General features: G+C 57.0%; 2 protein-coding genes across 2 annotated transcripts; one reads left to right on the forward strand and one right to left on the reverse strand.

Annotated features, from left to right (window-relative positions):
* The first annotated feature begins 978 nt into the window (after positions 1 to 978).
* Positions 979 to 12,885, forward strand: NID2 (nidogen 2). The gene is given in 23 exon segments (XM_035326905.1): positions 979 to 1,207; positions 1,867 to 2,175; positions 4,119 to 4,351; positions 4,658 to 5,013; positions 5,256 to 5,405; positions 5,489 to 5,734; positions 5,908 to 6,108; positions 6,260 to 6,484; positions 6,586 to 6,729; positions 7,095 to 7,223; positions 7,321 to 7,464; positions 7,550 to 7,669; positions 7,757 to 7,972; positions 8,299 to 8,535; positions 8,709 to 8,815; positions 8,817 to 8,931; positions 9,046 to 9,215; positions 9,792 to 9,921; positions 10,082 to 10,253; positions 10,788 to 10,945; positions 11,157 to 11,280; positions 11,947 to 12,059; positions 12,140 to 12,885. Coding segments are annotated over 23 exon segments (4,008 nt in total). The 5' UTR covers positions 979 to 1,009; the 3' UTR covers positions 12,151 to 12,885.
* RTRAF (RNA transcription, translation and transport factor) lies at positions 12,658 to 26,400 on the reverse strand. Its single transcript, XM_035326912.1, has 8 exons — positions 26,279 to 26,400; positions 24,835 to 24,959; positions 23,284 to 23,383; positions 21,189 to 21,275; positions 20,183 to 20,271; positions 17,622 to 17,690; positions 14,161 to 14,209; positions 12,658 to 13,429 (listed from the first exon to the last, which is right to left on the reverse strand). Exons 1-8 carry the CDS (start codon positions 26,337 to 26,339, stop codon positions 13,275 to 13,277), a joined length of 735 nt encoding a protein of 244 aa, XP_035182803.1. The 5' UTR covers positions 26,340 to 26,400; the 3' UTR covers positions 12,658 to 13,274.
* Between the last annotated feature and the right edge of the window lie 1,142 nt (positions 26,401 to 27,542).

Genomic DNA, 27,542 nt, shown 5'->3' on the forward strand with positions numbered 1-27,542 from the left:
TTTCGGGGCCAGGCGAAGCGTTCCCGTCCGAGGGCTGGAGGCGAGCGGCCAGGGGGATGGCAGACGTGTCCCTGCTGTCACAGCCGGGCTCCCGGCCCTGTCCCCTCCGATGGGGTGGGAGCTGCCCCGGCAACACCAGCTCGCCCCCTGCCCCCCGGGGACAAGGGGACCTCGGGTCGCCCCCCCCCCGCCCCCCCGCAGTGGGGACGCGATTCCCGGCGGGGACGCCAGGGATGTGAGCCTGATTTATTTCAGCCCCCCGTCGGGAGGGGGAGGCTGACACTTCCCTCCCCGTTATCTGGCATTCCTCGGCCCCGTGCCTGGCGTTTTGGGACGGAGGCAGCACCACAGCGGGCTTGGGGCCAGGGCTGGGGGGGCGGGGAGAGGGGGTGGGGGGCGAGGAGCCCGTGGGCGCTGCCCGGAGCCCCCCGGCGAGCCCGGCCACCCATGGGCAAAGCTTTCACCCCCCGCAGGGCAAAAAGCTCCGGGAAAGGAGAAGCGAGGCAAGCTGCCGCGGTGCCAGCCGAGCATGCCGGGGGGGGGGGGTTTTGTTCCCCCCCCCCCCCCGCTCCCCGGGGATGCGGGGTCGGGTTTCTGCCCGGCGGGGGGCAGCGGGGATCCTCCCCCCACCCCCGTGCCGGCCCCATCCCGGCCCCATCCTCGCTTCCCGGCCCCAAACTGGCCTCGCTCCCGGCTCCGGGGGCGGCGGGCAGCCCTCAGCCAACCCCCCCCCTGCCCGCCCCCGGGATGCCCGACCCGGCGGGGGCCGGGGGTGCGGGGGAAGGGGGGGGGGGGGGGACACACAGAGGAGGGGAAGCACAGCCCCGGGGCGGATTTTGGGATAAGCCCGCATTGGCCGGCCCCGGGGCCGGGGGACCCAATAGCAGAGCCGTCGGGGCTCGGATCCGCCCCGTCCCGCCCCGGTTCTCCCCCCCACCCCCCCCCCCCCCCACCCTCGGCCGCTCGGGACCGTCCCGTCGGGGCCGCTCCGCTGCGCTCCGGCGGCGGGATGCGGGCGGCGGCGGTGCCGGTGCTGGCGGCCGTGCTGCTGGCCGGGGCTGCCGGGGGGCTGCCCCGCACGGGGCTCCTGCCCCACGGGCCGGCCCACGGAGATCTCCGGCTGAGGCCCGGCGACGATGAGAGCTCCCCCGCCGTGGCCCTGCCCCGGGCTCTGCGCCTCTACGGCCGCGCCGCCCGCCGCCTCTACGTGAGTGCCCCCCTCGGCAGCTCCCCCGCCGCTTTCCCAGCCCGCCCTCCTGCCTGCTTGCCGTCCTTCCGTCCCTCCGTGCTGCCGTCCTTCTGTCCTTCCATCCCTCCTTCCGTTCCTCCATCCTTCCCTCATTCCATCCTTCGTCCCTCCATCCCTCTGTCCTTCCATCCTCCCATCCCTCCCTCCTTCCACCTCTCCCTTCCCTCCCTCCCTCCTTCCACCTCTCCCCCCCCTCTCCTCTTCCCTCCCTCCCCCTCCCAATCCGCCCCCCCCCATCCCCTCCAACTCCCCTTTCTCCCCAAATCCCCCCCAAATCCCCCCTCTCCCTCTCCTCGCCCCGACACCCCACGCGTGCCTCGTCGCCCTCCATCCCCGCGCCTCCTCCTCCGCGCCTTCCACCCGGCTCCCTGGGGCCGCCGAGGAACAAGAAGCCTTTTTCTTCCGCAGCTGTTCCCCCTCGAGCAGCTGGGGCAGCCCCCGAGCCGCAGCTCTCGGAGGTGCCCGAGGTCTTTGTTTCCCCCTGGCCGGATGGGGCCACGCGGTCCTGGGCCCCCCCTGACCCTGTGCCGTGCCCCGGGGGACACCGGGCAGGAGGCAAGGGTCACGGGAAGGTGCCTCCAGCAGCTCCCTGACATTTTGTGCCCCTCTCCCCGCAGGTGGGGACCAACGGGGTCATCTCCACCCAGGATTTCCCCGGGGAGCCCCAGTACGTGGACGACGATTTCCCCACCGACTTCCCCGTCGTCGCTCCCTTCCTGGCCGACCTCGACACCTCCGGCGGCAGGGGGGACGTCCACTACCGCCACGACACCTCCCCGGCCGTGCTCAGCCAGGCTGCGGGCTACATCCAGGCAGGGTTTCCCCGCACCGCCGCCTCCTTCGTGCCCGCCGGCGTCTTCGTGGCCACCTGGGAGGACGTGGGCGCCTACCAGGAGCTGGTGCCGGGCGCCGAGCCCTCCGCGCAGGTGAGGCACGGCTCCTGGACGTCGCCAAACGGATGGGTCCGGCGCTGGAGGAGGCGCGGGGGTTCCCCTCTCGGCTCGTGGCATCCTCGCGGGGTCTGCACGCTTTGCTGGCGGGCAGAGGAGGTTTGGAGCTGGGGGTTCTGCTGAACCCAACGCTGTGCGGCACCGGCGGTGCCGGGTGCGCGGAGCCCCCGGCTCACCCGTCCGTCCCCAGAGCTCTCGTTGCTGCCTTGGGGTGAGCGCTTCCTCCCGCCCGGACACTCCCAGCATGGATCCGGCCTCCAAATTCCCTCCTTGGGCTGGTTTTGGGGTCGGGCGGGTGTTGTGCCTTCCCCACCCTGCTGCCGATAAGGCCCCTGCGTGGGCGCCGCCTTCCCGCAGCTCTCCCCAAAACCCATGGGATCCACGGCGGGGGCAGGAGCCGGTGACCCGCCACGGAGGCAGGAGGTGACAGTGACACCCTGCCGCCAGGAGCCGTCCCCGATTGTCCCCGAGCCGAGGCCCCGTGGTGGCAGGCTGGGGATTGCTGCGGCCAGGCGGGGGAAGAAAGCGAGGTTTGGAAGGAAGCGGAGCGCATTTTTTCCTCCTATTTAAAACTTGGGAAAAGCAGCTGAAGAAATGCCATCGGAGGCCTCGCAGCGACCTCGCGGCCATCAAAAATGCGGCCTCGTTCTCTCGCCCTAATTGTTTTTTTTTTCCTCTCTGAGCGCTTGGATCGGGTTTTAAGCTGAAACAAGCCTTGCTCGGGAACGAGCAGCTCGATGGAAAGTCTCCTCCTGCAAGAAGGGAGGAAATTCAGTTTGTGCGCGCTTTGCAGGACTCCCCCGTGCAAAGGCCGACCCCTAAGCAAAAACCGCTGAAAACCCCAAAAGCCCGAATCCCCAAATCCCCTTTATTCTCCCGAAACGTGCCGCGTGTTGGAGCGCTCCCCCCATGCTCAGAAGCAGGATTTGGCCAGGTCGCCTCCCATCTCGGGAAGCCGCGGCTCATCGCTCCCAGCCTGGGCTCAGCCACGGGGGCTGGGGGCTCCCGAGCCCTGAGTCCGTCCCCCCCCCCCTCGGGCCGTGTCCCTTGGGGACGTGCTCCCCGTCCGTGCCGTGACAATTCCCAGCCCACGGCCAGGATGAAGCTGCCGGGAGCAGAAGTCACCCTCCCGGCTGGAATTCGCCCTTTGCAGCTCCTCCGGGTCCCCAGCCAAAAAATCGTCCCCCGGTCCCCGCCGGGGGCTGGCAGCGTGGGGGAGGAATCCGGCCCCGGGGGGGGGGGGGTCACCAACCTCCCCCTCCCCCCGGCAGCCTTTTGGCTGCCTCTCCGCGGGGTCTCTGAATGCCCCGAGTGTGCTCCGCCGACAACGGGGCTCTTTGTGCCTGCTCGGGGTGCGCGCGGTGCTGGGGGCTCTCCGGTGGCTAGTAAAAGGGTTGTGCTCGGGGGCCGGGGCAGCCGAGCCGGCGGCTGTGGGGACGGCGGGAGCGCACGTGCGTGTTTTTTCCTGAGGAAACCGAGCTGAAATTGTTCTCCCGGGGGAGCGTGGGCTCTCCTCCGGTGTTAGTGGGAAGGTGGAGGGGGGCTGCTGGTGGTGTCGGGCAGGGTGGGGATGGGGACGAGGGCTGCGGCCAGCCCCAGGTGTGGGTTACCCGGCCGGTGAGGGTTGCGGGGCTGTCACCCCGTGGCGGTTCCAAGGGACCTTTCATCCTCTGCTGGGGCTCCTGCGGAGGATGGAAGGTGCTGAGCATCCTCCCGGCGCATAGCACACCTGGGAGGTGTCTGTAGGGTGACGGGGGGGCTTTTTGGGGGGAGATGCTCCCCCACTTGCATGCGTTTCGGGGCGCGGGGAGCTGTCACATCCCCGCTCCCTGCCCTTGGAGAGGGCGCAGGGGTCTCGGGCTCCTCCGCTGGGGTTTCTGCCCTGGTGACGTCCGTTTGTCCCGCTCTCCTCTCGGCAGCTCAACACCTTCCAGGCGGTCATAGCCTACGACGAGGAGGACACCTACGCCATCTTCCTCTACCCCGAGGGCGGCCTCCAGTTCCTGGGGACGCGGCCCAAGGAGTCCTACAATGTCCAGCTGGAGCTGCCGGCCAGGGTGGGCTTCAGCTGCGGGGACAGCGACGACGGGAGGAGAGAAGGGCTCTTCTACAGCGTGGCCAGCACCGAGCAGGCGCTGAGGCACCTCGAGCGGTGCGTGGGACCTCGGGGTGGGCAGGGGGAGCAGGGATGGCGGGGGGCGCACCGGTTGCTCGGGGGGTGCAGGCTCGGGGGGTGCCTGCATGGGAACTGGAAGAGGCAGGGGAGCGAGCAGCGGGGGATGAGGTTCACTGGGAGGGGCTCAGCACCGTGCGTGGAAGGTTTTGGGGAGCAGATTTGGCTTTGGGACGGAGCTCTCTGGATTTCTGCAGCCGGATTTGTGGGTGTCCGTGGTTGGGGTCCTGGGTGTCTTCGGTGTGCCTGCGTGTGTTCGCAACGTGTGTGCACGTGTGCGCGCAGGGGGAGCAACGCGGGCGTGCCCGGCGTGTGGGTCTTCCACGTGGGCAGCTCAGGACCCCTGGAGCACGTGGAGCCGGGGGTTGGCGGGGTGGCCAGCCCCGGCACACCGCAGAGCCCCGCGGCGCCCACGGAGCTGCCAGCACGCCCCGGCTGGGCGCCCACGTCGCCGCGTCCCCGCCACCACGGCCAGCCGAGCATCGTCCCCGCGGGGCCGCCCGCGTCCCCGGGGCAGGAGCGGAGCCGCCGGCTGCAGCCCGACGGGGACACCCCGCAGAGCTACCCCGCAAACCCCGCATCCTACAGCTCCGGGCACCACGGCGTGGGCGTGGAGGAGGATGTGCATTTTAACGCCGACGGTGAGTGGCCGTGGCGAAAACCGAGCGGGGGACGTCTCGTGGTGGGTCAGTCCCTAAAAAAGGGGTCTCTTTGCTGCGGGTTTGCCTTTTTCTGAGCGGGAACAGGTTGGGTTTGCTCCTTGGGCACGCTCCTGGAGCCCAAAGCGGGTGCCCAGGGGCTGCTCGTGGCCATGCGCCAAGCAGGGAGCCTGGGGGTGGCTCCGTCCCCACGTCCCCAAGCTCCCCCCCCTGCTTGTCCCCAGTGTTCACCTACAGCGCGGGCAGCAAGGAGACGTGCGCCCGGCACCACGGGCGCTGCTCCCCGCACGCCTTCTGCACCGACTACGCCACCGGCCTCTGCTGCCACTGCCAGGCCTCCTACTACGGCAACGGGCGGCAGTGCCTGCCCGAAGGTACAGGGACACGCGGCGGGGAGGGTGCGCGGTGCCCCGGGATGGGCAGAAAGGTGCCAGGGCTGTGCTTTCTCCCTGCCCAGGGGCCGTGCATCGCCTGAACGGGAAGGTGAGCGGCAGCCTGGCGGTGGGGAGGATGCCCGTCCGCTTCCAGGACGTCGACCTGCACGCCTACATCGTGGGCAGCGACGGGAGAGCCTACACGGCCATCAGCGGGGTGCCCGCGCCCGCTGCTCGTGCCCTCCTGCCCCTCCTGCCCCTCGGAGGGCTCTTCGGGTGGCTCTTTGCTCTCGAGGAGCCCGGTTACGAGAACGGCTTCAGCATCACCGGTGAGCGGGGCCGTGGGCGCGAGATGCTCCCCTTGGGGTTGGGGTCGCTGTCACCTCCCCGCTGCGCGTCACGGGCTCTGCTGGGTTCAACAGTGGGGCTGGGGAGGGCTCCTGGGGATGTGCTCCCTGAAACCATTCTGACCCAATCCCGCCCTTTCCCTCCTCCTGCCCAGGTGCTGAATTCACCCAGCACCTGGAGGTGACCTTCTACCCCGGGGAGGAGCAGGTCCACATCACCCAGACGGCCGAAGGCTTGGGGCCAGACAACTACTTGAGCCTGAAGACCCACATTCAGGGCCAGGTGCCTTTCATCCCGGAGAACTTCACAGTCCACGTCGGCCCCTACAAGGAGCTGTACCACTACTCCAGCTCAGGTAGGAGCCGTGTCCTGCTCATCCCGTTTATTTGCCCCTGGTTTTGGTGTCCCCGACGCTGTCCACGTGGATCAGCCCCCAAACACCCCATCTCCATCGCGGTTTCCAACATCCGAGATGGAAATCACCTTCCTACGGGTTCCCGTTGCAGCCGTGACGTCCTCGGCCCACCGGGACTACGTCCTCACCTCGGGGGCCTCCAACCAGACCCTGTCGTACCGCCTGCGCCAGAACATCACCTTCTCGGGCTGCCCGCACGCTCGCGGCCGCCTGCCCCCGCTCCAGCGGCTGAGCGTGGCGCGCGCCTTCGCCCTCTACGACGCCCAGGAGCAAGCCCTGCGCTACGCCCTCGCCGGCCGCATCGGCTCGGCCCACGGTGAGCACGCTCCTCCGGCCGTGCCAGGTGGGACCGGGGGTCTGGGTTCCTCCTCCCAGCACTTTTTCACCCGCTAATGAGCTCCCCCCCTCGCCCCGCAGACGATGCCGAGACGCCCCCGGTGAACCCGTGCCACGACGGCACGCACACGTGCGAGGCGACGGCGCGCTGCCAGCCCGGCACGGGGCTGGGGTACACGTGCGAGTGTGCGGACGGCTACTGGGGAGACGGACGGGGCTGCCAAGGTGAGGGGGGGGGGGGGCTCGGTGTACCCCGTTCCCTGGGGGGCACCTGCGGTGGGTAGAGAGCCATTTGGGGTGCTGGGATGTGCCGCAGCGTCGCGACACCCGCTGTATGAGGAGCTCCCAGAGCTGCCTGGAGGATGTTGGTGAATTATGGGGGGGGGAACTGAGGTCCCAGGGGGTTCCTGGTGCTGGGGATGGCTGGGGAAGCGCCCCAGGAGCTGGTGGGGATGGAGGAAGCGGCTGCTGTGGGATGGGAGGTTTGGGGTGAGGTGGGGATGGCCGGAGCACCCAGCCCCCAAAACAGGGGGCTGTGGCGGGTGCCCCACCACCGCCGCCGGGGTTCCCGGCATCTCCCCTTCCCGCAGACGTGGACGAGTGCGGGGAGGGCCTGAGCCAGTGCGGCCCCTTCTCCGTCTGCCTGAACGCGCCGGGCAGCTACCGCTGCGAGTGCCGCAGCGGGTACCGGCTGGCGGAGGACGGGCACGCCTGTGTGCGTAAGTGCCAGCCCCGAAATTCGGGGCGCCGCATCCCCCAACCCCTCTGCCCCCTTGGGTTCACCCCCCCCACCCCATAACCCACATATCCCCGCAGCACTGGCGCTGTCGGCCGATCCCTGCGAGGACGGGAGCCACCCCTGTGCGCCAGGGGACCGGGCGCGCTGCCTGCCCCGCGCCGGGGGCATCCCTGCCTGCGAGTGCCTGCCCGGCTACGCCGGAGACGGCCGCGACTGCACCGGTACGAGCGGGGTGCCCGGTGCCCGCTGGGTGCTGGGGAGGCGCTGGGTGCCCTGCCCTGGCTGAGCGCTCCCTCCCTTGCACAGACGTGGATGAGTGTGCCGAAAACCCGTGTCACCCCGCCGCCGCCTGCTACAACTCCCCGGGCTCCTTCTCCTGCCAGTGCCAGCCCGGTTACGAGGGCGACGGCTTCCAGTGCACGCACGGTAAGGCGTGGAGCTCGCCTTCGTGCCAGCTCTACCCGGGGCTGATTTTCCCCATCCTCACTGCCCGTGCCGTGGCTTCCCCAGCAGCGCAAGGCGGCACGCAGCGGCTGACGCCGTGCGAGCACGAGCGGCTGTACCCGCGGGTGCTGGGCCACGCGGCGCAGTGCGACGAGCGGGGAGGGTACCGGCCCCTGCAGTGCCACGGCGGCACCGGGCACTGCTGGTGCGTGGACGCCGCGGGGCAGGAGATCGCCGGCACGAGGACGCCGCCGGGCAGCACGCCGCCGCGCTGCGGGAACCCAGGTCGGTGCCGACGGGAGCGGGGAGGGGAGGCGGGATGGGGCCCGCGGGATTTGGTTGGCAACTCTGCGGGATTGCTGGGCGTGTAGGTGCTGGGCACCGCAGGGGGCACCCCGGCCTCGGGGTTACGGTGCTGGTGGCCATTGGGGCACCTCCTGCATCAGCTTGGGGTGAAGGGAGCTGCAGGGGGGTGCAGCCCCGAGCCCCCTGGCACAAGCAGAGCCTCCCCCCGGAGCCTCACCCAGCACCTGCAGCCGGGGGTGACCTGCTGCTCCAAGCTGGCACCCCCATGATCCCAGGGATCGGGGGGGGGGCTTCGCCGTTGGCAGGGTCCTCCCAGCAGCTGACGCCGTGCGAACACGAGCGGCTGTACCCGCGGGCAGTGCCGCAGGGCCCCTTGCCCTTGGGCGACGGGCACGTGCCGCAGTGCGACGAGCGGGGAGGGTACCGGCCCCTGCAGTGCCACGGCAGCACCGGGCACTGCTGGTGCGTGGACGCCGCGGGGCAGGAGATCGCCGGCACGAGGACGCCGCCGGGCAGCACGCCGCCGCGCTGCGGGAACCCAGGTCGGTGCCGTCCCCTCCCCAAATCATCCCAGCTCCAGGGTGCCCCTCCAGCATCCTTAGGGCGTAGGCGCACCCAGCGAGGACTGGGGGCTCTGGTAAATCCCCGAGCACCCCGTTCCTGCCCGTGGGACCCGCGGCAGGGACGGGGTGACCGTCGCCCTTCCCCGTGCCAGAGCCCACGGAGCGGCCCCCGAGCATGTGCGAGCGCTGGCGGCAGAGCCTGCTGGAGCACTACGGCGGCAGCCCCCGCGGTGACCAGTACGTGCCGCAGTGCGACGCGGGGGGGCCACTTCACCCCGCTGCAGTGCCACGGGGACAGCGGGTACTGCTGGTGCGTGGACGAGAGCGGCAGAGAGATCCAGGGCACGCGCTCGGAGCCCGGCAGCCCCCCGCCATGTAAGAGCTCTGGGACGCGGCACCCCCCAGCGTAACCCCACCCTGTCCAGCGCCGCTGGGGTGCGGAGCCGAGGGGAGGACGCGCTGCGAGCCGTCCCTGTCCCCCTCCCCCAGGTCTCCCCAGCGTCGCGCCGCCCAGCGTCCGGCCCTCGCAGCGGCCCGACGTGTCGCCGCCAGGCACGGGGACCTTCCTGCTCTACGCCCAGGGGCAGCAGATCGGCTACCTGCCGCTCAACGGCACGCGGCTGCAGAAGGAGGAGGCGAAGACCCTGCTCTCCCTGCATGTAAAGTATCACGGGTGCTGGGAGCATCGGGGGGAGGAGGAGGAAGAGGAGGAGGAACGCTTCTTCCCTTCCCTCCAGTAGATGGGCAAGCCCCAGACTGGGTCGTGGCAAAGCGAGGGCGCACCAGCACCCTCAGGGCTCCCCTGTCCTGCAAAATTTGCCTTTTCCCTTCCTCTGACTCCTCTTTGGAGCGCCTCCAGCCAGGCCAGAGCGAGGGAGAGTCTCCAAGAGTTGGGCCAGGGCCCTCCCTGTGCCCTGGGGACATGAAGCGCTGGTTGCCAAGTATCCCCGTCCCCGTCCCAGGGCCTCGGGCTGGCCTCGCTGTTGCAGGAAGCTCTCCTGGAGCCGAAGGGTTTCAGCCCCATCTGGCCGTGGGTGTGAGCCTGCAGCAGCTGGTCTGAGAGCCTCAACTGCAGGAGGCTTGCAGCAGGAGCCCGTGGGGTTTTCCCAGGGAAAAGGGCTCTGAGCATCGTTCCCTATTGCTGCACCTCGTGGAGGGCCCCGGCCGGCTCCCGGTGCTGGCTGCTGGGCGAGCCTCGTGCCAGGATCTCACCATGTCCCCTGCGACCCTGTCAGGGCTCCATCATGGTGGGGATCGACTACGACTGCCGGGAGAGGACGGTCTACTGGACCGACGTGGCCGGCCGCACCATAAGCCGGGCCAGCCTGGAGCCCGGCGCCGAGCCGGAGACCGTCATCAACTCAGGTGTGTCCCCACCACCCGCGTCACCCGCCCGGGTCCCCCTCCAGTGGCTCCGCGCCGCTTTGTGCCCATCCTGGCCCTCTTTGGGGTCCTGCATCCCCCGGCGCTGGTCGGGGGCTCCCGGTGCTGCGCTGGGCCAGGAGCCACACGTCCCCTCCCGCAGGGCTCCTCAGCCCCGAGGGGCTGGCTGTGGACCACCTGCGCAGAGCCATGTTCTGGACCGACAGCGGCCTCGATAAGATCGAGCGAGCCCGGCTGGACGGCTCCGAGCGCCAGGTGCTCTTCGACACGGAGCTCGTCAACCCCCGGGCCATCGCCGTGGACCCCGTCCGAGGGTGAGACCCCATTTCTTAAGGGTTTTTTGGGGGGCTCCTGAAGGGTGCTCGAGGTGGGACCGGGGCGATTCGCCGAGCCAGAGGCGCTCAGCGGTGCCAAGACCCGTCCTGGCCCTGGGAGCGGCTCTCCTCCCCTAGGAAGGACGGGCTCTGTCCTCCCTCGCCCTCCCTTTTCTTGAATCACTCCGGGTTTGGCTAAACCCTCTGTTTCAGCATCAGGATTATTTTGAAAGGCTTTGAACCGCGCTGCTTGAAAACACAACCGTGCCCCTCGGGTGCTGTTGCAATACCAAACGTGCTGCTCCCGAGGCTCACCCTCGTCTAGGAACTCGGGTCGTAAACACGTTTTGACATCATTCTGGTTTTACTTTTAGAGGTTTTAGTTCAAATCAAATAGAGAGCTATTCCGGGCAGCGCGAGGGGAAAACCAAGCCTCTTTCCTGCTAAGACCCGGCCACGAAGTGAAAGCCAACGCTCTCCTCCAGCCCCTTCGGGCGCGTGCCCCGTTTGCTCACTGCGTAATTATTTCCCAAGGAACCTTTACTGGACCGACTGGAATCGGGAAGCACCCAAAATCGAAACGGCCACCGTCAACGGGGCCAACAGGAGGGTGCTGGTGAACAAGGACATCGGCTTGCCCAACGGCCTGACGTTCGACCCCTTCTCCAAGCTGCTCTGTTGGGCAGACGCAGGTAGCTCTCCGGGGACGGGGCACGCTGTGTGTTTTGGGGGTACCTGCAGTCCTCTCTATCCCCTTCCGCCGTCCTTGTCCTGAAGCTTTTTGGTGCGACGGGGCTGGGGGAGCTGCTTCTATGCCTTCGGGCTGAGAAGCTGGCGCAAAACTTGTTGAAGGCAGTTTTTTGTTTGCTTTCTTGGCCCGGCATCCATCTCGCCCGTGAAAAGGCACGAAGAAGCTGGAGTGCACGTTCCCCGACGGGGCGGGCAGGCGCGTCATCCAGAACAACCTCAACTACCCCTTCAGCATCATCAGTTACGCCGACCACTTCTACCACACCGACTGGAGACGGTAAGGGAAGGAACCTGCTCCCCGCCGCAGCCAGAGCTGAGCGAGCAGCTTCTGGGGGGGGGGGGGAGAAAATGCAAAATGCTGTCCCCAACCCGCTCCCGTGTCCCGAAACCTCACCAGAGCACTGCCCCGGGTCTTCTGCAGTGCCACGGTCAGCAGCAGGCGCTTGTAGATCTTTCTTAGAGCACAGAACAAACAGTTGTTTGGAAACAACCCCAGCTTCCTGGGAGGGACAGAAATAGTGGTGGTTTTTTTTCCTAGCTAGGACTTGGCACAGGGCTCTGGATGTAGATTAGGTCAAGGAAAAGATCCTGTCCTCGGTCGTTCCCTCGCCCCCACCACCCAAGGCACCAGGGTCATCAGGAACTCGCCTCTTCCAGCTCCAGCTGGAAGCTCTCAAAACTCCAGTCCAGCCTCAGCAGATTACAACAAACACCCCGGCGCCTGCCACGCTTGGCCGAGGCTCTCGGGGAGATAACCTGCCTCTGCGATCCCGTCTCACCAAAAAGCAATGCAGCGAACGAGCTGCGCGTAGGTCTTACGGGACAAATCTGCCTTGCTCTGGAGGCGCTCAGACCGATGGCTTTAGCTGCCTCTGTCTTAAAAACGCGCGGAGATGGGGTTAAAAACAAAGAGCACGCAAGTAAAGCACTTCTCTATCAACAGGGACGGCGTGATAGCTGTCCACAAGGAAACTGGCTCCTTTACCGATGAGTACCTTCCAGAGCACCGATCGCATCTCTACGGAATTACTGCCGTGTATCCCTACTGCCCTGGAGGTAAAACCCAACCAAACCCAACCCTTTTCTTCTGCCTGACGGCTGCTGGATGCGCTAAAGAGAGGGATTTCTCTCCGCAGCGAGGAAATAACAACCGCAACTTCGAGGAACAACGATCTTTGCACCCAAAAGAACTTCAGACCCAGACAACTGTCACTGCACGCAACTGAAGGGGAAAGCCCTTAACCCAGGCCAACGAAGCGACCTACCTTCCTGCAAAAGATCATCGGATATTTTTGACTTTATACCTCAAGTCTTGACTACTGTATTTTTTTTAAAAGTGAAAAAAACATTGATTTATTACAAAAAAAAAATGGTCCTGTGAATCCTAGGCCGTTACTCTAACTCTTGCTTACGCAAGCAAATCTAAAAGGTAGCTTTCTTATTCAAATGGTTTATTCTACGGGGAGAACAGATTCATTTTATTAGCTTGACAATCTGACCGAGAGGTCCTTTTAACCAAAAACAAGCTCATGGGGGAAGCTTCGGATGCAGTATCTCGCTGGGTCTCAGTCACCTACAGCCCTGAAGACTGTTCAGAGAAGTGTGCAGAACAGTTTCGTGGTATAACAAAGGCATGGGAGTTGTTTGTTTTTTTTTCCAGATGACAATTCTGTATTTTCAACACCGCCTCAATGCATGTCTTTTAGTATTTATATTAGAAGAATATGCTAGAAGCGATCTGCTCGTGCTCGTTGGTTCTCCGGAGTGCCTGCATAGACCTACCCCACGGAGACCGACACGTGCTCAGAAATACATTTTAAGTTGTAACGCTTCACTTTTTCTAGGTTACTTCCATAATTGAATAAAATGGTTGTTTGAAGTTCCCCTTTGGATTTAAGCATGTCAGTGGTAAGGTGGATTGCGGAGAAGCAGCGAGCGAGCCAGGAGCAAGCTGTTCACAGGGCAGGACCTCAGCACAAGAGGAATCTCCAGCGCCTTTATGAAACACTCCCTTCTCAACACAAAGCCAAACACAATGCCAAAAAAAGTCGTATTTGCCAACTCAGAGCTAACGACAACAACTTGCTTCTACTTCCCAAACTTCATTTATTTAAAGAAAAAGGGCAATTCACTAGAACAGTCAAATTCAATTTCCTGTTTTCTTCCAGATCAGTAAAATAATATCCATTTCAAACTGCATGCCAGAGTTGTAGAGTTGTACGTAGTTCCTAGCTGTACTAAGTACACAAGAGACTACAAGCTTTAATCCCTTTATCTCCCCACTTTCCCCAGTCTGTGGTCTGTCTTGGGATCAGCAATGATTGCCTGAACTGCTACGATCGCTTCGTTAATTTTTGTTTGCAGCTCTCGGAGCTCCTCTATATGCAGCAGTCGCAGAATTTGGGCAGCTTCGTTGATAACGGCATCTGGGTGAGTTGCAAAAAGAAGCGTCAAGCATTTACATCCGACTCGGAGGTCTGAAGGACAGCTTAATCTAAGCTAACACCGTGCAGCTCATTCACGCCCGTAGCTCCCATGCTTGAAATGGGAGTTCCTTTCTCAGGAACTCCCCCCGCTGCTAGGGAGGAAGGACAGGGGGCTCTGCAAAGTCTCACTCGGCTTTGTGCGGTAATCCCCAGCCACGCTGGGTCAGCACGGAGCACTCCAAGCAGTAATTTAGCTGTACGCGGGGCAAAAGCGAAGCCAGACTAGCGGAGCCCGTGCCACCTGACCCTTGCTTACAAAACTATCGGGTCGGGCCAACCAGAGTTAGGTAAATCAGGTAGCTGGACCACACGGGAGAAGCACAGAGGTCCTCTGCTGGTAGGAGTAAGGTTGTACAAGGCAAGAGTAACGAGAGGCTTTCCTTCTGGGTGCAAACGTGGCTGGCATTGAAGCGTTGCTCCCAATATATTCCACAGCTAAGATTTGTGCTTCTTTGCTCCAACACAAAATGCTCAAGGAGTGCTCATGAATAAGCTGGGAGGGAGCAATTCTTTCCACTACGGGCTTCCAGAAGAATCATGCCTCTTTTTTTTTTTTTCCCTTTTCCCCTTTTTTTTTTTTTAACTGTACACATTACCTACATATTGGCAGTGATCTACTTTGCCGACGACAAGCATAGCGATTTAGAAGTAACATTAAGCGAGCCGCTTACCTCCTGTGTCAAAACCAAGGATGTGCTTTTCTAAAGCAACAGGCAAACCCTTTAAAAAGAAAGAACATGTTCACACGCAATTAGAAATGTCATTTTGCATGCCTGGCAAATAAAATCAAGTGTTACACCAGATCATTCTGGAGGAGGGGACACAAGGGTTTTTTTGTTTGTTTTTTTTTTTATGGGGACACAACTTCAAAAATCGTCACGCTCGATGACTTGACTGCCCTCGTGTCCCGAAACATCAATCAGAGAATATTAATAATGAGAAACCTTCATCCTTCACTATATTCCCCTACTTGTCGAGAGTGTCCCACTGAACACACGCTGCCCGTAGTCGATCCTTAAAAGGCTAACCAGCTGTACTGCAGGAGGACACCCAATGCAGCAACATCCCTAAGCAGACACAAACAAAAAGCACGCACAAACCAGGCTTTCTTGGTAACTACTGCATTTAAACGGCTGCCAGATTTCAAAGCGTTGTCTGATTTGGAAGCAAGCTGCAATCGAGTGAGTTTCTCAAGCACTGAACTGGCAGCCTCCACCAACGTCCTCCCAGGCATTTTCTCAAGCCCTGAGCTTCGGCATAAATCTAAACGTTTGATTTTCTAAACACTTTCTTATAAAACAGCGCAAGCAGAAGTTTCATAGTTTTATTAGTGGTTATTTATAAGCATTGCTCTATTTCTTTTACCCTCTTCAGCTGTGGAGAAGAAGCCATGGTGAGGGATTGTTCGGCATATTTCAAATCGCACGTAAATCAATTTAAACAATGAAAATCTCAGAGGCTGCTTTTTACCAACTATATAATGGATAACATATGTATTTATATATAGGGGCATATAATCTTAAAAACACATCCGTGTGAGTGCACACTATCACTGAATTTAAACAGCTTGTTGCTAAGAATACTGCTAGTGCCACTTCGGACGGAAACCAGCAGTATCAGCCCACAGCATGCTTTAATAGCTTCATATCTAAGGCTGCAAAGACCTCGTGGCCACCTTAACATGGTTCAGAAACACAAGAGCAGCCAAGTACTGATTTTACCCATTCAGCCAGCTCTTTGCAGACAAACTCCCCAGGGCTGTCGCAGGCGCCTCCAATGCTGGGTGACCACAGAGGCACTAGAAAGCAGCTGGTCTTTTCAGACACCCCTTGTTTCCCCTGTCCTGCTCCCCCACCCCGATGTGAGCTCCCTTTTCACGCCGCTGTCTGCTCCCTCTGCTGGAAGCTGTCCTTGGCAGAGCAGTGGCCGTGGCCCTTCCCAGCCCCGCAGCGGTCTTGTAGCAGGCGTTGGGCTGCCCGGGCGCCGCTGCTGCCAGGACCAGAACAGGAACGTGTTGGTTTGCACTGTGGCTTCAACCAGGCAGAGAAATGAAGAGCACCTTTACAGCTGTTACCACGCAGAGCGGGTCATCTCACAGCCTCGCTTTACCCCGGTTTTTTATTTAAAACTGCTGCACAAAATGCTTGCAACGGGCCTGACCACTGCAGGCATCTCCTCTGTAACTGGAGCTGTCGACAATAAAACTAGATACCCTGGGAGCAGAAGGATGGGAGTGTCCAGGTTTCAAAGAAGGGAGAAGATGTACCCCCTTTATTGTGCCTTTAAACCCCCTTAAAGTGATCCTGAAGGACTGTTTCAATGGCATTTGTTGTACCTGCCTAGGATACACTCATCAGATAAGGGAAGCCTAAGACAGGCTCAGAGTCTGTTGGCACCAAGCTGAATCCTGTCCAGACACTGAACTGCAAGCCATTCAAGATATTATTTTTTAAAAACTGTCTCCCTTATCTTTAAAACTGTAGCTTGACAGCCCAAGATAAATCTCATTTTGTTTTGTAAACTGCAAGCACAGCAGTGGAAGTTTTCTCAGCACGGTCTTCATACATAGCCCTCGGCGAGGACGTTTCTACATCTATTTTATCTTATCCCCACCACGTCTCGACACTGCCAAGAATATACAAAATGTCACGAGATGCATTAAGTCCTCAGCCATGCAGAAGTCAAACAATTATAAACCGTTTCCAGGGTCAAGACTTAACACACAGTGTCACTGGCTGGTATTCTGGCCATTACCAAGCCAGCGAAGTCAGGAGCAGAGGTTTATTTTCCCCGAGCTCCTATCCCATGACCCAGCTGTCCCCACTGGTTTAGATATTTTCTCCATTTATCCAGCGTATTATGATACTGACGATCACTGCTGGCACAGAGAACGCTGTTTCCCTGCCTCCATCCCTGTGCCTTTTCACCACCTCACTTGGAAATTAATATTCATGGCGGGAACAGGCCTCCAGTGACGTTATCACACTCAGTGACACAGGGACACTGCAACCTGACCACGCTCTGAGGACATACCATACCAAATACTGGTTTTTATTTGTTATGAAAAAAATTCACTGATCCTCAAAGATCTTCTGCCAAACTTGGAAAATCCCGTTTTGGTCCCTGCATGTCAGCTTTGCAGCTATGTAAACAACAACAAAAGCTAGCCTTTTATCAGCAGCGGTTAAAGAAACTAAAACGAATACAGCGATCCCAGCTGCTTTTGTACTTTCCTGCTCCTTTATATCTTCGGATGTAGGAGTCCAAAGCTCTGATTTACTGTTCCAAGGCTCCTGGCAATTAGTGACTGCACTGCGTTTCTGAGCACCTGCAGCGGCCACTTAGTAAACACCGTAAGCAGCGCTATGATAACAAATAAAGCATGGGCTGCCCTGAACAGCTGCCAGAAAAGATGAAGGGACTTGCCCTCTTTGACCAGACCCGGTTGCTTTAGCAGGGACATTTCTCAACACAATCTGCAGGGCAGGAGAGGCTCCCTGCCTTGGCTGCACCCGATACCCAGTGCCAACAGCTGCTGTGCCAAGTGCTGGAGAACTGGGATGTTTAAGAAATGACAATCTGGAAAAAACAGTCATTCACAGAGAATCGCTGGTGCATTATTCATCTGAGCCACAACCAACGGCTTACAGACAGCTCGTTGTTGAGAAATAATTGTGCAGAATCTGAGGCTGAATTGTGGACGTTTCTTTCGCCGTTTCTCGCTTGGGGGAAGGGAGAGAGGAGCTGGGTGACCAGCATCCCATTCTTCAAACGCGTGAGACTTAAGCAGCAAAACACTCCATACAAGGAATGTTTCACCTGCTTACGCAGCCAGCCCTGATTCCAGGGAAAGCCAGGGCATGTATTTTTTTGGGTACTGTGGTCCTGCTGTGAACTGTAACCCTTTAACGTACACTAGGGTGGGAATACAGCAATTCACGTGTGGTATCGTACAGTATATAACTGAGAGAAGAGCTCTGTATGCTCCCCTCGGGTGTTTCGGGTTCAGAACTGCCAAAGCAAAGCAAGTTTTCAGCACCCAATTAAGCGAAGTGTTTAAACAGCACCCACTTAAACAGAGCTGGCAGGCGCTGAACAATTAACACCGGACTCGTGCGCTGTATATACAAACCTCCTTGGACTGATTGGCCTTCGCTATGGCATCCTGCGTCAAGCGCTCTTGAACCAAAATGCGAATCGCCTAGGAAAAAAAAAAACATTTAAAGGCCAGAGTCATTCATTTACGTCTTGATGCATTTCACGGAAAATCCATGGGAAAAGGAGCCAACATTTTAACCTAGCATAACCACAGCTTTGTGAGAGACTTTTGGAAAACTCCTCCGGACCTTAAGCCTCTGCAAATAGCGCTACTCCTCGTCAGGAGCAGCTGACACAGGCAGAGGTGGCTGGGGGAAGGTTAACTGAAAGAGATGAGGACGCTACACTTTTCGTTTCAGCCACCACTGAGACAGAAACTGCAAAGTACTAGGAACAGCCAAGGAAGTTTGCCATTCCTCAAAGGAGTCAGTAACGATCCCAGAACAGCGGCGTTTTTATTTTTGAGCTTTTATTGCCTGGATTACACCGTTGCACCTCTAATGCTGCAACAATACAGCTTCTTCAGGAAGGGATTTCTGCTGCAGGGACCTTTTAGTAGGTTTTGAGCCACTTTTCACATACAGAGAAACCTGGAACGAGGCTACCCAACCAGGCTTTAAAAAGACAAAGGCAAGAAGAGATTTATTTCCAGACACAGAAACAAGAAGAGTCTTATCAGTCCTGCTGCTCATCTGTTTTTACTGGCTCCAGAACACAGCACAAAATCACACTGAGCTATTAGCTGTGATACCTACCAGCCGGAAATGCCTCTCGAAACAACCAAAGAAATACCAGGCAGGCATTCTTCCACCAAAAAAACCTCTTGGTCTGTCAAACGCATTCTGCAGACTTCCCCTGATGAATAGCCGAACGTGACAGAAGCAGTCATGCTGCTTCATGTTTCTCTCCCACGATCTCTCCTGGTTTTGTTCACGATTAGAGTGGAGACGTGATCCTAAAAAGCTGTCAGTGAGCATTTCTAGAAATCTAACTGAGGGAATTGGCCTGGATATAAAAAGTGATTTGATAAGAAGCTTAGTTTTGAATTCCAGCAGTGAAACCACACCTCACACGGGAGAATTTTGAGCGGCTTTTACATTAGAAGAAGCGTGTAACTCTTACATAGATGGTTTGGGACCCACTTCTCAAATTGCAAATAATAAAAGGGGGAATCCAAGTACCTCTCTGCTTGATCTGGCCAAGGTTTGGCCAGATGCCTGCGTCAGGCTTGCACCCTTCCGCCTTCCCTAAGGAGCCATTCCAGAGCATCTAAGCCTGAACACGTATCATAACCTCTACGTATGGGCATTGCAACAGGCAATGTGGGGTAGAATTAAAGAGTTTCACTGACACATTTCGTTATCATCAAGCACTGGAAGTCAGCATCGCTGTTTGCCATCGCAATAATCTGTTCTTAAGGCGATTTAAAGGAGGAAAATTCAAGCTCCTGGTTTTGTCCAGCTACCTCCAACCAAAAAAATCAGTGAAACTAGGAATGCTGAAAGAACGACAGAAATGTAAATACATTCATGCAGAAAAGACATTCTGGGTTGTTAGCACCCAATAGGTGGACTCAGATAAAGGTTGCTAGCCTTGAGAGAGGTCTGTCAGAGCAGCTGAAGGAATTCTGCTGGACAAGGGCTGAGAATGAGGAAGTGGCTGACAGGATAACTCTAGGTCATCGTTTCCTCAGGAACCCAGGCTAACATGATAATTCATTACCTGTTACAGACTTGCACCCACTGCACAAACTTCACCACCCATTGCATTAAATTTCTCCAAGATAAATTTAGGATATTGCAATGAACGGGCATTATTCTCTTGTTATTCAGTGAAATCAGCTTACTTTGGTGCCAAACAAAGCTAAGTGTGTCTCCATGTTAGGGCATGATCACATGGGAACTCTGGATTGCTACCATCTCACTACATACAGGGCTTGGAGAACACAGCCTCAACCTGAAATTTACAGGTAACAACAGAATTCCAACACTGAGTCAACTGCTTTTCCCAAAGTCACAAGGAAGATCTTTACAAATTAATGTGCTAATTTAGTGCATTTAAGGGCTACAATCAGCTGTCAAGAATAAACTAAACAGACTTTGGTAGTGACAAGGAATAAAGGATTCATAGGGCCAAAAGTCACGAGGAGGCAGCATCTAACTGTGGCTTCTCCCCGTGTTGTTTTAAAGAATCCTTTGCATCCCTTAACCTCTGTTTTCAAGTTTCCCTTCTCATTTCTAGACCTGGAATGCAATGCTAGCCTTCAAGTGCGTTCATCAGTATTTCTGAGGCTTACAGAAACCTCACAAAGCAGCAACTTCTGCTAACCCAGAGCGCTTCAAATCCTGAACAACAGTTCTCAGCTAGCATTGCAATTCCAGGAACTCGGCTACAATCAAACTGTTTACCAAGATAATTAGCCCTGCATTCATTTCTGTGACTTCTACTGTGTGTTCTTATCTCCTTGAAAAGGCACGTACTTTCTCTTTGTTCTTAAAAAAGCCATAGTTAGCAGTAAGCGTGCACCACAAGGTATTACATGCACACTAGCCACTGGGGGGAAAAAAAAGGAGACGTGAAAACCGTGAAGCTCACCTTAAGCATTACCAAGTAATCATCATGTCGCTGGATCTGAAGCAGATTAGCCAAAGCCATCACTCCAGCCTTGAAATCAGGATTATTCACTGTAAAAAAAATACCAATAAAAACAAACGATAGCTTAACTGGCTGCAGGAGACAATTAGCTTCCCGATCCCGTGGTATCAGATTGCCCTCAAGCGTGCAGGCCACAGAGACACAAGCCTGCACATGGTTATAAAAGATACAAAGCAATGAAAAAGGTACCACTGGGCTTTGTAACCGGGTTGTAGAACCCCATCCGAGCACAAGCAGCATTGCTTCCAAAGCAAAGCACGTTACATACATCCTACTACAAAGGAAACCAGTGCTCAGGTTTGGAAATTAAAGCCTGTCGTGAAGATATTCTCTTTTAGAAATTTTCTACCTGTGCCTGCTGGCTGGGAGTAGGGCCAGTTCCCAGCTGTCCTTCTGTACAAAGAGTAACGAGGGAAGATTTGGGGGATTTCAGGCTGGTTTTAGCAACTGCTTTCCCACCAGTCCTACTTGTTGCAAACGTGCCTAGCCATCCAGAAAGATAGTGGTCATGAGGAAAAGGTTAAAAAAAAAAACAGCTGCTTCCTCACTGCCTGCTCAGAGCCCTCCCAACTTCTTCGTAACTGCTCAAGTCCCTGGGTCCCTCATTCTGCTGGGAGATTCTGTGCCCCTGCCCTTCCCCACGAGGGAAAGGTCTGCACCAGTGCACACCCAGACACCCGCTATTCGCAGGGAGCAGCTTCTCTGTCCGTCAGTAGGAACGCAGATACAAACAACTCAAAGTAACTTTCAGGACACTGTTCACAGAGAAACAGTTTGGGATTACATTAGGAAGTATATGAACCCTGCCTTCCTAAAGCTTTAAACATGGCTTAAAGAAGTTGTACCACGGTATTGTAACAGCTTGAAATCCAAAGAACTTGACGGAGGCCACAGAACACGTTCGTGTGCGATGCAGCCACCGTATCCAACGCTGTCGCACGCTTACCGTCCAAGTTAATCAGCGGTTCTGCGTTTTTTGCTGTATTGTCAGTATTTTTAGCACCATCAGGGGTAGAGTCCTTATACTTGTCAGCTGTTAAATTAAGAAGCAAATATGATCAGTGTTAGGACTAATTAAAAAAGAACCGGTTTAGAGCCAAACCTGCTGCATTTTTGGGGTGTGGTGCACGCCCAGGAGCCTGCTGGCTGGTACGCTGCCATTTTGGAGCTCCTTACTAAATCCCTCGTGAAGGCTGCCATCCTAGTGAGCTGTCCTAACAGCTCCCATCCACCCAACGCGTATCACGTACTACCCAGAGCGGTATCAGAGCATGCTACACGCTTAAGTTGTTACACTCTTCTCACAGCCTTCCAGAAGGCAGCTGAAGAAGCTGCAGCTGCCGTCGGTTCACCTAAGGCTGGCCCTTGGCCTTCAGCAGCAGTATACGAAGGGACTGAGAGCTGCAGACCCAAGGTGGTTCTCATCAGTGGATGAACCACTTCCAACACAGGCTTTGCTTCACAGGCTGCAGTATTCAAGAAATGCCCCACAAATGTGCTTTTTGAGTATTTGGAGGTGGAACCTCTACTGTTTCCTCTATCTTCATGTAAACCTGAGCCTGAGGCAGCTCACTTTCTCCAGCATGGAGAACCAGCTTTACGGACTGCAAGTATTTACACCCCGTCCTTGTTGTGGGCAGAGCTCAGCCCTGCAGCAATTAAACAGCACTCTGCCTGTTATGATGTTTGCAGTGATGACATCCGTAAGGTACAGCTGCTGCCGACTGTGGAGGCTCGATTCAACTCCTTCGTACCCTTGTCCCAGTTCCCAAGGGTTATAGAATCATAGAATAGAATATCCTGAGTTGGAAGGGACCCTTAAGGATCATCAAGTCCAACTCTTGACACCGCACAGGTCCACCCAAAAGTTCAGACCATGTGACCAAGTGCACAGTCCAATCTCTTCTTAAATTCAGACAGGCTCGGTGCAGTGACAACTTCCCTGGGGAGCCTGTTCCAGTGTGCAACCACCCTCTCTGTGAAGAACCCCCTTCTGATGTCAAGCCTAAATTTCCCCTGCCTCAGCTTAACCCCGTTCCCGCGGGTCCTGTCACTGGTGTTAATGGAGAAAAGGTCTCCTGTCTCTCGACACCCCCTTACGAGGAAGTTGTAGACTGTGATGAGGTCTCCTCTCAGCCTCCTCTTCTCCAGGCTGAACAGGCCCAGTGACCTCAGCTGTTCTTCGTACGTCTTCCCCTCCAGGCCTATCACCATCTTCGTAGCCCTCCTCTGGACACTCTCCAACAGTTTCATGTCCTTTTTATACTGTGGTGCCCAGAACTGCACACAGTACTCGAGGTGAGGCCGCACCAGCGCAGAGTAGAGCGGGACAATCACCTCCCTTGACCTACTAGCGATGCCGTGCTTGATGCACCCCAGGACACGGTTGGCCCTCCTGGCTGCCAGGGCACACTGCTGGCTCATATTCAACTTGCTGTCTACCACGACCCCCAGATCCCTCTCTTCTAGGCTGCTCTCCAGCGTCTCATCGCCCAGTCTGTACGTGCAGCCAGGGTTTCCCCGTCCCAGGTGCAGGACCCGGCACTTGCTCTTATTGAACTTCATACGGTTGGTGATCGCCCAGCTCTCCAACCTATCCAGATCCCTCTGCAAGGCCTTTCCACCCTCATTCGAGTCCACGACTCCTCCAAGTTTGGTTCAGGATCTACTCCCCGTGGAACAAGGGTTTAAGAGTAATTTATCTGAATGCGTGCGCCGTTAAAGAAAAAGCATGCAATAGATCTTTGGAGTCAAGGCAACACCACAGGGAGAAGGGGATAAATATACACACTGGGTTGGGCTACATCCAGAAATGGAGCAGCAAATGTGAGTGTGGTGCTGCGCTGTCCCAAGGGAGCTGAGCTGAAGGGAAAGAGTTCACATCTAACTATGCTGCCAAAGCACGCACATAAAACTGCATTTTTTAAAAAATAAAACAATGTAGACTTTTGATCTTGTCTTAATTTGACAAACGCTTCGTAACATTAAATAGCCAAACAGGTTTCCCCACCAATGTGAAATACCTGAGGAGCTCATCATACCGTTATCTCCATACTCGAGCCTAACGGCTAAGCCCAGGAGCCAGTCCACTGTTTCTTGTCGCTCCTGGATTTTGAAGGGACAGTTTACATCTTTCATGTACTGTGGAACAGAAAGAGAAAAGGAAGAGGCGTTACTGACTGGAAGGAAACGCTTGTACAAATTAGCTAGGAGCACAGAAATGTTTTGTGAACAGTCCTTGCAGCTAGGAGATAGTTATTGACAAGAAGCACCATTACAAAACACCCTGCTGCAGCATCGGATCCACCCGAGGCGTGTGAGAGCACCCCCACTCCACAGCTTACTCCAGTCTGCCATTTAAAAATGGGACCTGCTTTTGTTACGGGTAACTGATGCCATTCGCTGTCAGACTGACAAGCAGAAAATCCACAGAGAGGCGTCTTTGCTCTCCGTTCTCTTTACTCAGTGAGCAGAGCTAAGGGGGAAGAGGACAGAGAACCTCGTACATCAAAGCTTCCAGTCTAAAGCACGATGCTACCCAAAGGATAGGACCACGAGGAATGACGCTACCCAAAGCGCTCACTAAACTGCTGTCAAGGTCCAACAACGCCCTTAAACCAGCTGCACCTAAATCAGGGGATTCTGAGGGGCAGCAGAAGTAACTTTTCCCTTGAGGGGAAATTGTGTGCAACAGGGGAGGACAAAGCGAGGCTGGGATGCCACATCTGAGGTAAGGCACAGCCCAGGCTGCTGCCAGGACTCCCAAAGGACACCCTGAAGCTGTGCTGCATCCCTTTGCTGCAGGAAAGGCCTCGCCAGGAAAGATTTTGTGGGGCGGCGTAGCACAGCCAGTAATTCTGGTATCACACACGTTGAAAGCTCAGAGCGCTACCCTGGCACCAGCTTTGGCACTGTGCTTTAGGCCTCCACCAGCAAAGCACGAGCACTGCAGCTCCAAACCTTCCGGGCAGCGAACAAGGTGAACGGTTCCAGGAAAAACAAGTGAGATGAACGGGCGGCAAGCATCAGGAGCAGCATTTCCAGCTCCTCCTGGGGTTGTTGTGCGAGAAAGGAAGCGGGAACGAACGCAGAACCAGCCTACGGTGACTCAAAGCGCTCACGAGCACGCAGGAGATGGCTCAGAACCACGGCTGCTTGCCACGCTTTGCACCAGCAGCGGAAAATCATCTAACAGGAGGCGCAGAGCTGAGCTGCGGCAGCTTTGTTCCAGCCTCTCGCAATTCTATGACTGTATTAGCCCAAGCCAATTTCATTCTGGTACAGAAAAACCATAATGCAGAAAAAGCTCTTTTGTTTGTGGCCAATTTCAAAAGCTAAATCAATTCGGGCAAGAAAGATCAGGACAGAAGCTACTGCAAAAACATGGCAGAGGGAAAATTACGCACAAAGAGCTCTACCAGCTGAACTCCTACAGCTTGGCTTCGGCTACACATTTAAATTCCCAGAGATGGAAAAGTTCAGGCGCAGGACAAGCGTTCAGCCGTTTACCTTCAACCACTGCAGATGCTGTGAATTGTCGCTGACATACGACACGTTTGTAACTTAAGTTTGGGCTTGAAACACCACAATACCTTTTCAAACGATTTGGGCCAGTCATCGCTGTGTATGTTTCTTAAATTCCCCCGGTCTTCAATCTTGTAGTGCCTGATTTTCTGGTCTTCAAGCCAGACGATGAAATTCCTGAATTCTGTTTCATCTGCAGGGAGAAAGAAACAGAGCAAAAGTCAACCTTAAGGGCCAAACCAAGGCCCTAAATTCTGACCCAATTCCTACAAACCCCGGTTATAGGAATAGTTCTAATTGTCACTAAGCTAAGAAGGAAAAGTGAAACAACGGCACTGAGAAATTCAGGTCCTGACTTTGCTGCCCGGACAAACACGTCCCACGCCGCAACAAACCCTGGTCTGCACCAAAGACCGACGCGCACACGTCCCATGACTACGCAGGGGCACTCTCTTCCTTCTCCGTTGACTCAGCGTGCCTGGGTCCTTGACCCAACATTTCATCCCTTGGAGCTGGGGCTCCACAACGCAAAGGCTGCGCTCCGAAGACGCTGATACCAGCCAAAGCAATTTCCTCGCACCCGCGCTTCGCAGCTCTTGAGCACCACCAGCATCTCAAATGAAACAGCTGATATTTGGGCACTGGATGGGTTTTAATATCCTGTGTTAATGAGGTTAATAACCTCAGCTCAGACTGGGGTAAGCACACTGGTTTTCCCAGCAGGGATGAGGGCTACATCAGGGACTATTTCTACCTGCTGAGGTTGTCTTCTCTGTAACCAGAGTATCCTGCTGCCCCTGAAGGTGGTGTTAAGAAACACCTGGTCACAACATACGTGAATTAAAGCTTTCAACAACTTTTACAGCTTCTACACATACGTGAATTACAGCTTTCAGTAACTTTTCCAACTCCTACACGTCCTACTGCCACTGAAGGTGGTGCAAGAAACACCTGGTCACGACGTACGTGAATTACGGCTTCCAGGAACAACTTTTACAGCTTCTGCACTGCTAAAACAAACCCCTGAGGAAACAAAACGCCAACTACACAGAGCTAAGGGTGCACGATAACAGAAGACAGCAGATGTGCCTTGCAAGAGACGAGCCCTGAAGCCAAGCCGTTAAGCAGCCGACCCCCAGCTCCCAGCAGCGCACGCTGCCTCTCCGTAACGTCTGTTACATCGCCCTTTTAAGCAAAAAAAAAAGAATATACGGCAAAAGCTGCGCGCCGCGCCCGGAACGAGCCGCCTGCCGGGCCACAAGCGGGAGGCCGGGGCTGCGGGGCACCCTCCGGGCCCCGAGCTCCGCACCGCCGCCGGGCCGGGGCCGTGAGGAGACCGTGAGGGGGCCGGGGGGGGGCCCTGAGAGGTGCCCCGGGCCCACGGGCCGGGCCGGGCCGGGCCGCCGTGAGGCCTGCGGGCCCGGCTGCCCCGTCAGGCCGGGAGTGCCGTGAGGGGGAGCAGAGCCCCGTGAGGGGGAGCAGAGCCCCCTAAGGGGTCCCGGAGCCCCTCACCCCTGCAGCTGAAGCCGCCCGGGTTGTGGTAGTCGAGCGCCGAGAGCTTGCGGCGGAACATGGCGCCGCCCTGTCCCTGCCGCCCGGCCGCACCGGAAGGACCGCCCCCCCCCGCCCCGCTGGCTCTCTAGCACGGACGCCTGCCATTGGCTCGCGTGAGGTGAAGGGCAGGAGGTGCTGCCAATCGGAGAGCGGGGAGGGAGGGGAGGGAGGGGGGCTCTGGTGGGGTCATGGGTATGGGGGAGGGAGGGGGCGGGGCTTGGGAAGGGGGCGGGGGTGGAACGGGCGTGGTCTGTTGGGGGCGTGGTCACGTGGGGTGGTTGTTTTGGGGGCGTGGTCTCTGTGCGGTGGGCGTGGCCTGCGCGGGGCGCGCCAGTGCGCGGGGTTTGGTGCGGGAAAGGAAGGGGGGGGGGGGGGGGGCGGGGGAATGAGGGAAAAGGGGAAGAAACGGGAAACGTGGGAAATGGGAACAGAAATGGAAAAAACGGGAAATGGGAACAGAAATGGAAAAAAGGGGAAACGGGAAAAGAAAAGGGGAAAAATGGGAAAAATTGGAAAAGAAAAGGGAAAAAACGGGAAAAATGGGAATAAAATAAAAAGGAAAAAGAAAAAAAGAAAGAAAAAGGAGAAATAGAAAAGAAAAAGGAGAAAAAGGAAAGAAAAAGGAAAAAAAGAAAAGAAAAGGGAAAAAGAAAAGAAAAAGGAGAAAAGGGAAAGGAAAAGAAGAAAGGAAAGGAAAGGAAAGGAAAGGAAAGGAAAGGAAAGGAAAGGAGGAAAAGGGAAAAGGGAAAAGAAAAGGGAAAAAATGGAAAAAGGAAAGGAAAGGAAAAAAGAGAAAGGCGAAAAGAAAAATGAAGAAAAAAAGAAAAGAAAAACAAAAAAAGAAATAAGAAAAAAAAGAAAAGAAAAACAAAAAAGAAATAAGAAAAAAAAAAGAAAAAAGGGAAAAGGGGAAAAAAAAAGAAAAAATGGAAAAGAGAAAAAGAGAACCCGGAGAAGAGAGGACAAGGACCGGTGCGAAGGGCCCCGCGGCGCTCCCCGCTCCCACCTGCTGGGCACTGCGGGGCTGTGGGCACTGCCCCCATGCCCCTGGCACCCGTGGGCACCAGCACCCCCCCACACCCCCCCACTCTCCCCCACCTAACGAACTAACGAAGGCAATTAGCGGTGCCGAGGGCTTTGGCACCCCCCGAGCAGTGACAGGCCATCAGGCACCGCGGCCACCCGAGGGAAACAACCCCCACGTCCCACCGCACCCCCCCAT

The sequence above is a fragment of the Oxyura jamaicensis genome, chromosome 5 (genome assembly GCF_011077185.1).
Source record: "Oxyura jamaicensis isolate SHBP4307 breed ruddy duck chromosome 5, BPBGC_Ojam_1.0, whole genome shotgun sequence".
NCBI classification, from domain to species: domain Eukaryota; kingdom Metazoa; phylum Chordata; class Aves; order Anseriformes; family Anatidae; genus Oxyura; species Oxyura jamaicensis.